The 12,967-nt window shown below is 42.4% G+C and overlaps 1 protein-coding gene across 1 annotated transcript; it reads left to right on the top strand.

The window, feature by feature from the left end:
* The first annotated feature begins 443 nt into the window (after nucleotides 1–443).
* On the top strand, nucleotides 444–12,760 carry LOC137297900 (uncharacterized). Its single transcript, XM_067829882.1, has 10 exons — nucleotides 444–715; nucleotides 1,349–1,579; nucleotides 5,697–5,824; nucleotides 6,278–6,404; nucleotides 7,415–7,582; nucleotides 8,112–8,276; nucleotides 9,113–9,244; nucleotides 9,847–9,955; nucleotides 10,471–11,463; nucleotides 11,560–12,760. The coding sequence occupies exons 1-9, from the start codon at nucleotides 655–657 to the stop codon at nucleotides 11,114–11,116; spliced, it is 1,767 nt and encodes a 588-aa protein (XP_067685983.1). The 5' UTR covers nucleotides 444–654; the 3' UTR covers nucleotides 11,117–11,463; nucleotides 11,560–12,760.
* The last annotated feature ends 207 nt before the right edge of the window (nucleotides 12,761–12,967 follow it).

Genomic DNA, 12,967 nt, shown 5'->3' with positions numbered 1-12,967 from the left:
TGAATGGATATGAACACAGTGTTTCAAGCCTTGCAAACCTTCCCATAACACATTGCAAACAGTATATACCGGACATTGCTAATCCGGACAGCCAACACAAGATTTTTTCTAGTACCATTTGTAAAAGTGTACCATATGCGGATCCAGAGGCTCTCCCAGTTTGCCCTGAAATTGATTAAATGAATATTGAAACTCGGTTGAAAATGAAGTGTGCACCCCTCTATTCTCAACAGGTTGCGCTTCTCCCCACCTCCCCCTACTCCCAGCCCCCTCTTCTCTAGAAGCTGTATGCACCCCTGTGTACAAATTAGCTTTCCATTACTCCATAGCCATTACATGTTACACTATATCCAGTAGATTTCAATAGGTACTTAATCCAGATTAACACGGGTTCACTGTTAACCATCACGGATTCTCACCCACATGCCCCTCTCAGATCAGCCGGATATGACAACCAGAAACAACGTTAGACCATGAATTGTTACGACTCCATGTTTACTTGTGTTAATGTGTTGCCCACGCTTTAAACATCCCTTCAGTTCTTAGTATTTCCCAAAACAGTTACCGTGGGAATCGTGGTTTACCTCGTGTCCACGTCCAGTCTGCTTCCCCGGCGAGGAAGGACTTCAGCATATGTGACATCCTATTACGGCAATGGATTACCTTACATACACGAAGTTAGCTGTTCTGCTGCTCTCGTCAGCACATGGACAAGGTACGATTTGTTTATATTCTCCAAACAATTACCGCATGCACATCACGTATATCGATATACCTTCAATATTGTTGGGTTGATAAAGTAAACACTTCTACAAGTGTCACGTTAGCGTGCTGCACAGGGGTGCGGTTCTAGGGATAAACGTGTGTAATAAATCAAAGCGAGGTAGATCAAAGGGATAATGCAGCACGTCAGAGCGATAATGTTTGTTATTACTGTTAGTAATATGCTTTATCTTCTGTTAGTGGCATTTTTAGAACTTGGAGAATCAGATAAGGATATGAAAAGCTTCTTTATTCAGGTGATGCGAATTTCGATACAGTTATCGGTGTCAAACATGTGTCAACGCCACATGTTGACCATCTTTAGCATTCATGCATTAGTCAGCATTCATAAATCTTGTCGATATTATATGCATTATCGCCGGTACATATGAACTTCTGCAAGAGATTCTGTCACGTCGCCGAAAAAAATGAGTTAGCACTAACTACAGCAGGAATGTATGAAATAATCAAAATGTCTCGTTACCACGTCAACGATCGCGATTTGGTTAATTCTGACAGCATCGTATTAGAAGTACTGGAATGTTATAGACTTTGGAAACATAGACAACAGCGTATTCTGTTGAAGGTTTCTGGGTGACTGAGAAGGACATCGGTTCAGATGTACTAGTGTCTGAAATGAACCAGACGATGACATGGGCGTCGTCATCATTCTCTTGTCGGAGACATGGTGGTCATCTGTACGTGGAGACATCGGGAGACACTGTTGGGAGTCTTGCTGACAGACTGGAGGAAGATACATACTACTGGGTCGGTGGCACGGTTGTCACACAGTCCTGGTACTGGGAGGGTACGCAGGGTAGGTCAGCGTTGTCATACAGTCGGGGTACTAGGAGGGTACACAGGGTAGGTGAGGGATATCACACGGTCGGGGTATTGGGAGGGTACACAGAGTCGGTCAGGATTGTCACACTGACGGGGTACTGGGAGGGTACACAGGGTAGATCAGGGTTGTCACACACTCTTGGTACTGGGAGAGTGCACAGAGTTTGACAGGGTTATCACACAGTCGGGATAGAGGGAGGGTGCACAGGGTAGGTCGGGATTGTCACACTGTCGGGATACTGGGGGAGGGGGAGGGGAGGGGTACACAGGGTCGTTGAGGTTTGTCACACAGTTGAGGTACTTTGAGCGTATACAGAGTATGTCACACTAAAGATGACAAGAATTTTTATGGATGATCAACTTCTTTATTGCAGGGTAGCGACGTTTCGGTATAGATTCTTATACCGTTTTCAAGCGTGTGGGGAATGGCAGGGGGAGTACAATATATATACAGCAGAGATGAGCATGTGATGACAATACAACAATAACAGGATTAACAATAACTATTTGAGGTAACAATACATTAGAGAAGTGTTGAGGTAAGCTGATTAAGGAGTGAAGCCAGCGGGTGAGTTGACAGAAGCCAGAGTGAGATGAGTGGATTAATTGGTGGAAGCCAGGGTGAGTTGAGTGGATAAATTGAGACTGGGGGCCAGAGTGGGTTGATTAATTAGTGTTAATGATGCAGTTGAATGCCGGAGAGACAAAGACGCCTTGATCCCTGTTGATTGTTGGGTTGTGTCTGCGGATTTGTACTGCTTCAGCAAGTTTGCGTTGTTTGAAGTCATGTTTGTTGCTAGCAAGTGTTGTGACAGTGTCCCAGTTGATGTTGTGGTCAGGAAATTTGGTGATGTGTTCCGAAATGGCTGATTTTGTGTCACCTTTGTTTGTGGAGGTTTTGTGTTCTTTGATGCGTATGTTGAGTGGTCTGGATGTTTCCCCAATGTAGTTGCTGCCGCAGCTGCAGCTGATGTTGTAGATGACGCCTTTAGGGTGTTGTTGTTGTGTACTGTGTTTCCTACCGTTGGCCTTAATGATTGTTTTGAGGGGTGTTCCTGTTGTAAAGTAGGTGTCAATGCCTGCTTGTTGCTTGAGTAGGCGACTGATGTGGTGTGATGTTTTGCCGGTGTATGGTAGTGAGATGCGTATGGGAGCGGGATCAGGCTTGGCAGTAGTGGGTTTGGGAGGTGGGTTGACAGTGGAGTTAATGACACGGTTAACAAGTTGGGGAGGGTAGTTGTTTAGTTGAGTGAAGACATGCTTGAGATGGTTTAGTTCGGGTTGAGGAGAGACAGAGGATAGGTTTAGGGCACGGCGGGTGAGGGTAGAGATGATGCCTGTTTTAGTTCGGAGTGAGTGGTTTGAGTCAAAGTGGAGGTATTGGTCAGTGTGAGTGGGTTTACGATAGACAGAGGTTTGGATGGTGTTGTCAGTAGTGCGGGTGACGAGAACGTCAAGGAAGGGGAGTTGTGAGTTGCTTTCAGTCTCAAACGTGAACTGAATGCAACTCACAACTCCCCTTCCTTGACGTTCTCGTCACCCGCACTACTGACAACACCATCCAAACCTCTGTCTATCGTAAACCCACTCACACTGACCAATACCTCCACTTTGACTCAAACCACTCACTCCGAACTAAAACAGGCACCATCTCTACCCTCACCCGCCGTGCCCTAAACCTATCCTCTGTCTCTCCTCAACCCGAACTAAACCATCTCAAGCATGTCTTCACTCAACTAAACAACTACCCTCCCCAACTTGTTAACCGTGTCATCAACTCCACTGTCAACCCACCTCCCAAACCCACTACTACCAAGCCTGATCCCGCTCCCATACGCATCTCACTACCATACACCGGCAAAACATCACACCACATCAGTCGCCTACTCAAGCAACAAGCAGGCATTGACACTTTACAACAGGAACACCCCTCAAAACAATCATTAAGGCCAACGGTAGGAAACACAGTACACAACAACAACACCCTAAAGGCGTCATCTACAACATCAGCTGCAGCTGAGGCAGCAACTACATTGGGGAAACATCCAGACCACTCAACATACGCATCAAAGAACACAAAACCTCCACAAACAAAGGTGACACAAAATCAGCCATTTCGGAACACATCACCAAATTTCCTGACCACAACATCAACTGGGACACTGTCACAACACTTGCTAGCAACAAACATGACTTCAAACAACGCAAACTTGCTGAAGCAGTACAAATCCGCAGACACAACCCAACAATCAACAGGGATCAAGGCGTCTTTGTCTCTCCGGCATTCAACTGCATCATTAACACTAATTAATCAACCCACTCTGGCCCCCAGTCTCAATTTATCCACTCAACTCACCCTGGCTTCCACCAATTAATCCACTCATCTCACTCTGGCTTCTGTCAACTCACCCGCTGGCTTCACTCCTTAATCAGCTTACCTCAACACTTCTCTAATGTATTGTTACCTCAAATAGTTATTGTTAATCCTGTTATTGTTGTATTGTCATCACATGCTCATCTCTGCTGTATATATATTGTACTCCCCCTGCCATTCCCCACACGCTTGAAAACGGTATAAGAATCTATACCGAAACGTCGCTACCCTGCAATAAAGAAGTTGATCATCCATAAAAATTCTTGTCATCTTTATCTCAGCAACTTCTAGAATGCCTCTCAAACAGTATGTCACACTGTCGGGGTAGTAGGAGGTGTACACAGGGTAGGTGAGGGATGTCACACTGTCGGGGTAGTAGGAGGTGTACACAGGGTAGGTGAGGGATGTCACACTGTCGGGGTAGTAGGAGGTGTACACAGGGTATATCAGGGATGTCACACTGTCGGGGTAGTAGGAGGTGTACACAGGGTATATCAGGGATGTCACACTGTCGGGGTAGTAGGAGGTGTACACAGGGTATATCAGGGATGTCACACTGTCGGGGTAGTAGGAGGTGTACACAGGGTATATCAGGGATGTCACACTGTCGGGGTAGTAGGAGGTGTACACAGGGTATATCAGGGATGTCACACTGTCGGGGTAGTAGGAGGTGTACACAGGGTAGGTGAGGGATGTCACACTGTCGGGGTAGTAGGAGGTGTACACAGGGTAGGTGAGGGATGTCACACTGTCGGGGTAGTAGGAGGTGTACACAGGGTATATCAGGGATGTCACACTGTCGGGGTAGTAGGAGGTGTACACAGGGTATATCAGGGATGTCACACTGTCGGGGTAGTAGGAGGTGTACACAGGGTATATCAGGGATGTCACACTGTCGGGGTAGTAGGAGGTGTACACAGGGTATATCAGGGTTGTCACATAATGGAATATATAACGTAAACATGTACCTGGAAACTTCGTTATTTCCAAGTATACAACTTTTGGCACATAAGGTTAAAACTCTTGTTCATGAAGAAGACAACAAATATATTATTTCAAGACTTTTACCAAGAGCAGCTTTATCACGGTATCACCTTATTTATGAAAACGTTCCGAGCAGGTTGGGGAGTCTTGCCCTAGAAAAGACATCTATGCTTCTTTGACATTGCATTGCTATAACACATCGGCATTGCTATAACACATCGGCATTGCTATAACACATCGGCATTGATATAACACATCGGCATTGATATAACACATCGGCATTGATATAACACAATCTCGTGAATGGCTTTGTGATACATTGGCTTATGACATCATTAAACACGTATTGCTATACAGTAAAGAAACGCAGTATTAAAGAGACAGACTACTTGAAAATTTAACTGACATTCTTGACGTGAAAGGTTTAATTACGTCTTGAAAAATAAAGACAATATATTACTCTCTTTTATACTTTTTATACTTCCTCCTCAGTGCTCGAAGACACTCGAGTATGAAACATTGGCAATGTGCACCAGTCGAATATGCAGATCTCATAAGTTGTGGAAAAGACATTTCTATAAATCTGTATACCCTCCGACATGAGTAAATGCCATACTTTTTACTGTATATCTGTGTAATCCCATTTATATCCATATGCTATAGAGAAAATAAAGTATATCTATATATCTATAATATATTAGTATGTATTCAGTATATTCTGTATTCCTACCAGATCGTCTGTACTCATACAGAGGCTACGTCTCGTCATCAAACATCAGGAAGATCAGAACCTCACACTATGAGGACAACCAGGCCTTCACCTGCTTTACCTTCTGCAACTCCATCTACGTTGCACTCAAGGTAACAATTAACGAAAGTTTCTCTAACCAATATATTAGGAATTAGAAATGATATTCTGTGTTTTTCCTCTTTTTGAATTTCATTTTAGACCTCAACTCATAAGTCACTTACATTTCTGTCAGAGTCCTGATATAGTTTCTCTATTTCAATTTATATTTTTGTCTGAAGAAAAGATGGGATGATTTGAAGATTGTAATAAATTTCTGAACATCTGGCATGCCTTGCGATAATATTGTTGTAAAACGTGAACCAGTACAGGAGTATTGTTTTGTTACCCAGCTTTCCGCAATTTGGTTCTTCACTTTTATGTTTTTTATGTTTTTTTATGTGTTGTTCTTTTTCACTTTAACTTTTTTCATATCAACTGTCCAGTGTACCGTCTCACCACCATGCTGTCTTAACGGCCTGTGCAGGTTGTGTACCAGCTTCAGTCATTGCTTTTCTTCTTAACAGGAGACTGAATGTGTTTGTCTGAGAGAACACCCAACACCTGTAGACAACAACATATCGAGTTTATTGTGCCCGGGTAACAGAGAGGAGAGATGCGGTGACGCTGATGGCTATTCTGTATATAGTGACAGTATGTATACTGCATGTATAGTGTGCTAGTGCAGATTCAAGTGACATGCACTAGTACGGAGTAGATGTTATCTGAAACCGCACACACCAGTTAAGAGCTAATGTTGTTTTAAGTCAACTGCGTTAATAAGGATTAGATACTGTTTGAAGCCGCACGCAAAATGTTACATCCTGCGATAAGGACTAGATGCAATAAGGATTGAATGTTGTTTGAAACTGCATGCAAAGAGTGATTGTTCTTTCAAGTTACTTGGTGCAATAACGACTAGATTAATAAGGACTGATTGTTGTTTGAATCTCTACACACCAATTATGGGCGAATATTGTTTTAGGTCACATGCATTAAGAAGTAGTGGATGTTGTTTGAAGCCACACGCACAAAAAGAGCGATGCTCTTTCAAGATAGATGTTACATTAATGACTAGGTGCTGTTTCAAGTCACGGGCAGTTGTTTGGGTTGAATGTTGTTTTAAGGCACCGGTACCAAGACAATGTGACCAAAATTAATTTCTTTCGAAAAGAAGCAGCCCCTTCACCAAAATCGGAATATATACTTTTCATCGAAAGTTTAAGTTAGCTAGAGTGAGTATAGCCACTTACTTCAGGCAACTGTTCTAAACGAACGATATTCCTTGCTGTTTAAAGATACTGTTTACACATGAACTAATGTATTTTAAACAAATTCGTAACGTTGAGAAGATTATTGCCGTCAGTTTAAGAAGTGATAAAAATCAGTGAAACCTGGCTAATTCTTAACAAAACCTCGCACAAAACGCAACTGTTCACGTGCATGATATTTGCATATGTTTCTCAGCAATTTGATGCATGATCCTCGTGCAATTCGTCTGCATTAAGTTAACAGTTGGTTGCCCCAAGTTAGTGGAGAAACCAATCGTCAGTGTAACGATTTACAAACTTATACATATACACCTTATATCCATATAGTTAGTGATTTACGTGAGGTTAAACGTTTGATCGGAAGTTTACATGATATTACCTGTGCTGTTTCAGGATTATCCCAGTTGGAAAAATTCCGTAAGCCCAGACAAAATGATTTTCGGTACGTCTGGGGACTCCTGGAGATTAATGGCGCCTCCCAGCCATGGCGTATCTCCACAACAGACAGTCAGACAGACACCTTGATGGCGCTGTGCAGCTCCACACCGCAAGATGGTACTGGTAAGCTGTCTGAAAGAACCTTTGACCAGAACAAATGATGTTTATGTAATCAATAAGCATATCTCAAATTTGAAGTCCCGTCTGAAATTAACCTTCCGTGATTCTGTTCATGGGTCGTCATAATCATTTGATAGGTAATTGATAATACAGGACATGACCTGGACATGATCCCCAGAGAAAAAGAATAAAAATAACAACAACAATAACAACAACAACAACAACAACAACAACAAAACAAAAACAAAAAACAAAAACAAAAACAAAAACAAAAACAAAAACAAAAACAAAAACAAAAACAAAACACAAAACACAAAACACAAAACAAAACAAAGCAAAAACAAACAAAAAAACAAACAAAAAAAACCAACAACCCAACAACAACGCCAACAAGTCATTCCTCTAGTTGAACATTGCGGGCTACCTTGGGTTTGTTTAATGTATTCTTGCAGGATGTAGGTAAGGGTCATGCGGTCCATTAGTTTATATGGTCAGGCATTGTAAGAGCACTTACCACTTTGATTTTACTCAGAGCGTATAGATCCAATAACTGCCCTATCTACACGCCGACAAGCAAGCAAAACGTGTGTGGACAGACTAGGTGACCTTCTTCAAGTGAGAGGGAGAAGGAATTTCCTCCCAGCTGGTCGCTATTGGATAGGACTTCGGAGAAGTTTTACCTGGGTATGGATCACAGGTAGAGTGTATTATTTTGCAGCTGTTTCAATTGTCATTCTAAAGGAACTGTTTTGACCCCACTTTGAAAGGTTTATCACATGTTTGTATAATATCGGATGTGGTGCGATGGCCTAGTGGGTAAAGCGTTCGCTCGTCACTCCGAAGACCCGGATTCGATTCCTCACATGGGTACAATGTGTGAAACTCATTTCTGGAGTTCCCCGCCGTGATATTACGAGAAAATTGTTAAAAGCGGCGTAAACCCACATCACTCACCCACTGCAGCCAGTGGTGATGAAGATCGTGAAAGTTTATCACAGGAACCCACGAATGTTGGAATGGTGCTGACTTAAACGGATCATCGCTGGGGACCCTGGGGCAACGAAGGGAAGCAACTCAACAAAGCGTGTCGGGTGTTTTTACACCAATGGCTCACACATCTCCCTGTGAATGCATTTATTTCTATCAGTTACGTGTATAAGCATAAAACATTCAATAGTTGTGTAGGATAATTAGAAAAAATAGCAAGAATAATCAGAATAATTCAGACTGTCATCCAAACTGTGAACTTTTATGCTCTTTAGCTATCGTCGAAATTGGATCTCATGAATGCTTAGTTTGACAAAGAGTATGGTGTTATTCATCAAGTCAAAAGACAAGTGAAGAAAAATGAAACATAAGTTGAGTTAGTTTTACGCCGCTTATACCAATAACCCAGAAAAATCCTGCGACTGGGTATCAATAGCGTACTTTACACATTGTACCGATGTTTGGTAATCGAACCGGGCTTTCAATGTGACGAAAGCAAACGATGTGAACACTGGGTTACCAAACTATCACCCACTATACTTCCAGGGAAAACAGTAACACAGGATACTGTGAACGCTTCACTACCGTATCGATGCCTGTCTGTGAGGAAACAAGGAAGTTCAGTTCGTGTCAAGAATCAAGACTGTTCCATGCCATTGAGATACATATGTTTAACAGGTATGGTAACAATGGACCCTTCAACGCTGAACAAGTTCAGATTTAAATTCGTACCGACACTGCCTGTCATATAACGACAAACTGATGAAAAACAACAAACACTATACACATGGAAAAACGAATCGCTACAGCCCCTATTGTTAACGGAAACCATCGACCATTAGCCATAGCAAGGAACGCAGTCCGGCTTTAATTCTACGTACGTTTTGGACCCTTAAGGACCCGTAAAAGGAACGAAAACGAAAACAAAAACAAAATGTGGGTAATTCTGAGAAACAAACAAGAATTGCATGAAATGACGTCGAATGACGTTAACAAGTATTGTTATTTTGAAGATTCTAAAGTACAGTCGTAAATATATTAAACCACTATCAATAAATAATCGAGGACAATGTCAATATCTGATGTAACCTGTCTGTCATTTATTGTGGAAATGTTTCCCGGATATAGTCGGTGTTATTATGTGCATTTGGCTATTCATTAAGCAAAACAGGTAAAGTAACCTACGTTGTGGTCTTTCTGTTTTGTTTTGTTTCGTGTTGTATACCTGGGATTTCGATCTGTTTGCTATCATAGCTATGTCCTTCCCCTATTCGTTGTAGACACCGGCAGTCGCAGGGGTGAGGGGTATGGCTGGGCACTTCCTACAGGGGTGGCCGGGGCCGCTGTGACTGTTCTCGTCATCGGCGCCACGACTGGATGCTGCAGACGGTAGGTTTCACCCTCCAGAAAAATACATATTGTGCACTATGTCTTCTTCTCCTACAGTGTGTGTGTGCGTGTGTGCGTGTGTGCGTGCGTGCGTATGTGTGCGTGTTGGAGTGAACTCTTTAACCGCTTAACCGCCCTGTACCTGAATTCTCGCAAAAAAAAATACTGATTTAAGTTAAGAGTTTTTACTCATATTTGAAAAAAATGCAGTAAAATGCATTTCCCAGAACAGAATGAACTGAAATCGATATCACTCTCTTGGTAGACAATTTGAGTATGGTGAATAGATTTTGGGGCTTTCTTTATTTCAAAAAGGCAGCTGAGTTGAATAATCAACTGTTTGAACTCAGTTTGAAATTGAGTGAAAAAGTAATTTTGTTTCTAGAAATCGGGGCATGGTCGCTTAATGAGATATTACAGTAACTGGTATTTAAAACATATTAACAAATATTTTGTAAATGTTGCATTTATTAACTACATAGATGATTTCCGACATCTATGAAATTATTTTTCAGTAAGCTTAAAACCAAGGTAGATAAAAAAGTAAAGCAGAGGAAGCCAACAGTAGATGTGAAACGTCTCAAACGAGAGTCTACTGACGTGGAGTATTCGGAAGTTGGCGATTCTACCATGATCCCAGCATCCCCTGAACCAGCTGAGGAGGATGTGTATCAAGTCCCATACAACGCGGAGGTAGGTATTGGTGGGCGTGTCCAGCCTAGCGACCAGGCTCTATACAACCATACTGGACAGCTGGGTGGAGCTGGAGCAGAGTACGATGTTACCGCTGGCAGGGTCAACTCGCCACACCCCCTCTACGATTATGATCACCTTGCATCACATGCAGATCAAAGTGAGTCACACACTGCCGCATATGATACCCCGAAGTCAACGAGAAAGTGCGTGGAAGTTGCAGAGGTTGAAGTCGTCAAGCACAACGATGAGGATGGTAATCGAAGTTCAGACATCACCTGTTTTCCTGTTCAGGTCAGCTACAGTGAGCTCGAGAACACCGGTTTCCAGTACGATACACCTCGGCGTGGTAGTCCTCTAAGTGTTGCCCAGGAGGGTGATGCTAACGTTGGGAATGGGAGCAGAGGGGGTAATGTAGCAGCGTATGACGTCCCAAGGAGTGACAGGGTCGAGCATGTCGCACAATAGTGACGGTTTTCTGGGAAATTAGCAAAGTGTCGGAAGTGCTCGTAAAATCCTAATCGGCAGCTGACTCGAACTCTGTTCCCCAAAACGATCTCAGCGCTGAGACAACCACGAGACAATGTTCAGTGAGTGAGTTTAGTTCAACGCCGCTTTTAATACTATTCCAGCAAAATCACAACTATACGCGTCCCACACAGATTACTTGTCATATCTTCCGAAACACTCTCTGAAAAAGGACATGTATCACAACAGGGACACCTGCTGCTACTACTACTACTACTGCTGCTGCTGCTGCTACTACTACTACTACTACTACTACTACTACTACTGCTGCTGCTGCTGCTGCTGCTGCTGCTGCTGCTGCTACTGCTGCTACTATTTATGACTAATAATACGGGATCTGGTGGTCAGTCTCATGGTTGACAGATGGTTTCTTATCCCAAGAGCGTAGATCGATATTCATGCTGTTGATCACGGGGATTATCCGCCTTATATTTGGTTATAAACTTCACACAAACAAACAAACAAACAAACCTTCTACTACCACTACTCTTACCCCTACCACTGCCACAAACAAAGCTGCTGCTGCTGCTGCTGATGATGATAACGACAATGAACACGATGTCCATGACGATGACCATGACGACGACAATGATGACGACGACGAAGATGATGATGATGATGATGATGATGATGATGATGATGATGATATTGCCTAATTCTCCCGGCTTTAATAACTTTGTAGTGCATATGATTATTTATTTTGCGTGTATTATAGTAATCATTAATCGAGTTGCCTTACTGTGAACTCATTCAGCCATCAAGGCGATAGCTCTCCCATTGTGTCTGTGAGTGCGATGTGTGAGGACAACCCATTAACGCTCTGTTCAACTACATAGTGACCACCTAATGACATAATGTACAAAACCTGTTTAGGGCGTTTGTATTAATGTCTTTATTAAGGATGCTCTTTGAACAACTATCATTTGCGTTATCCTGAAAATAGAAAGTACGTCTGTTTTTACTCTATCCTGCAATACCCATTAATACATAATTTACCGTTACTTTACAGTTGTCGATATCCCTAGAGCACAGCTTTCATATCGAGTAATTAAATCCACTTGATCTAGAAAAACTTGTCTCTTTTTGGAACTGTTTGTATCACACTATATTTGTAATTTGTAATGTCCTATGTAAAGATTTAATGCGTTCCTCTGACACTTAGAATTAATTTATTGTGACAATATTTTGGAACATCATGTCATTGCTAAACGGATGTCGCGCAAACAATGTATGGAGAAGAAATTAACACACTGCCCGTGAGAGGAGGGCGGAAAGGTGGGTCGCTCCTGGGATCAGGTATGTGGTGCTTGTTGTTTCCCTGCCTTGTGTTCAGCATCCAGGGGGTGAAACATGGACTGACAACGGATGGCGCATCATAAAGACAGTTTCCTTAAACCACAGGCAAACTGCAGCGCAAATAGGGTCGCGCAACAGAGAGAAAATTACCAGTGGGAGCTACTGGCCATTTTCTCTCTGTTGCGCTATATACAGTTTACAACTAAACTCACTCGTTCACTAGTACATACCTGCGTCATACAGCTGGATAATTAACCGCAGCATTGAACAAACAAACAAACAAAAAAACTCAAAACAACAGAAACAAACCAAAACAAAGAAAAGTCAAAGCACATTTAAAAGCAACTCTCATTACAAGAATTCTATTGTCAACGAGATACGAGTGTACTAGATGATACCTGATCTAAATCAGATAGCCATTAGTTGTAAACCAGGACGTGATGTTCGTGACGGATCAAGTTATGATCAAAAGGTTCCGCTTCCCGTTCCCGGTTC

This window comes from Haliotis asinina, chromosome 10 (assembly GCF_037392515.1).
Source record: "Haliotis asinina isolate JCU_RB_2024 chromosome 10, JCU_Hal_asi_v2, whole genome shotgun sequence".
NCBI lineage: Eukaryota > Metazoa > Mollusca > Gastropoda > Lepetellida > Haliotidae > Haliotis > Haliotis asinina.
Note: the sequence above shows the minus strand (reverse complement) of the source record. Positions and strands in the feature narration are given on the sequence as shown.

Bases quoted from the DNA above. Each gene is read 5' to 3' on its own strand.
- LOC137297900 (XM_067829882.1), top strand. From the start codon at position 655: ATGGATTACCTTACATACACGAAGTTAGCTGTTCTGCTGCTCTCGTCA. The intron at 1,580-5,696 runs GTAGGTCAGCGT...TATTCCTACCAG, and splicing joins GTACTGGGAGGGTACGCAGG to ATCGTCTGTACTCATACAGA. The intron at 5,825-6,277 runs GTAACAATTAAC...TCTTCTTAACAG, and splicing joins CCATCTACGTTGCACTCAAG to GAGACTGAATGTGTTTGTCT.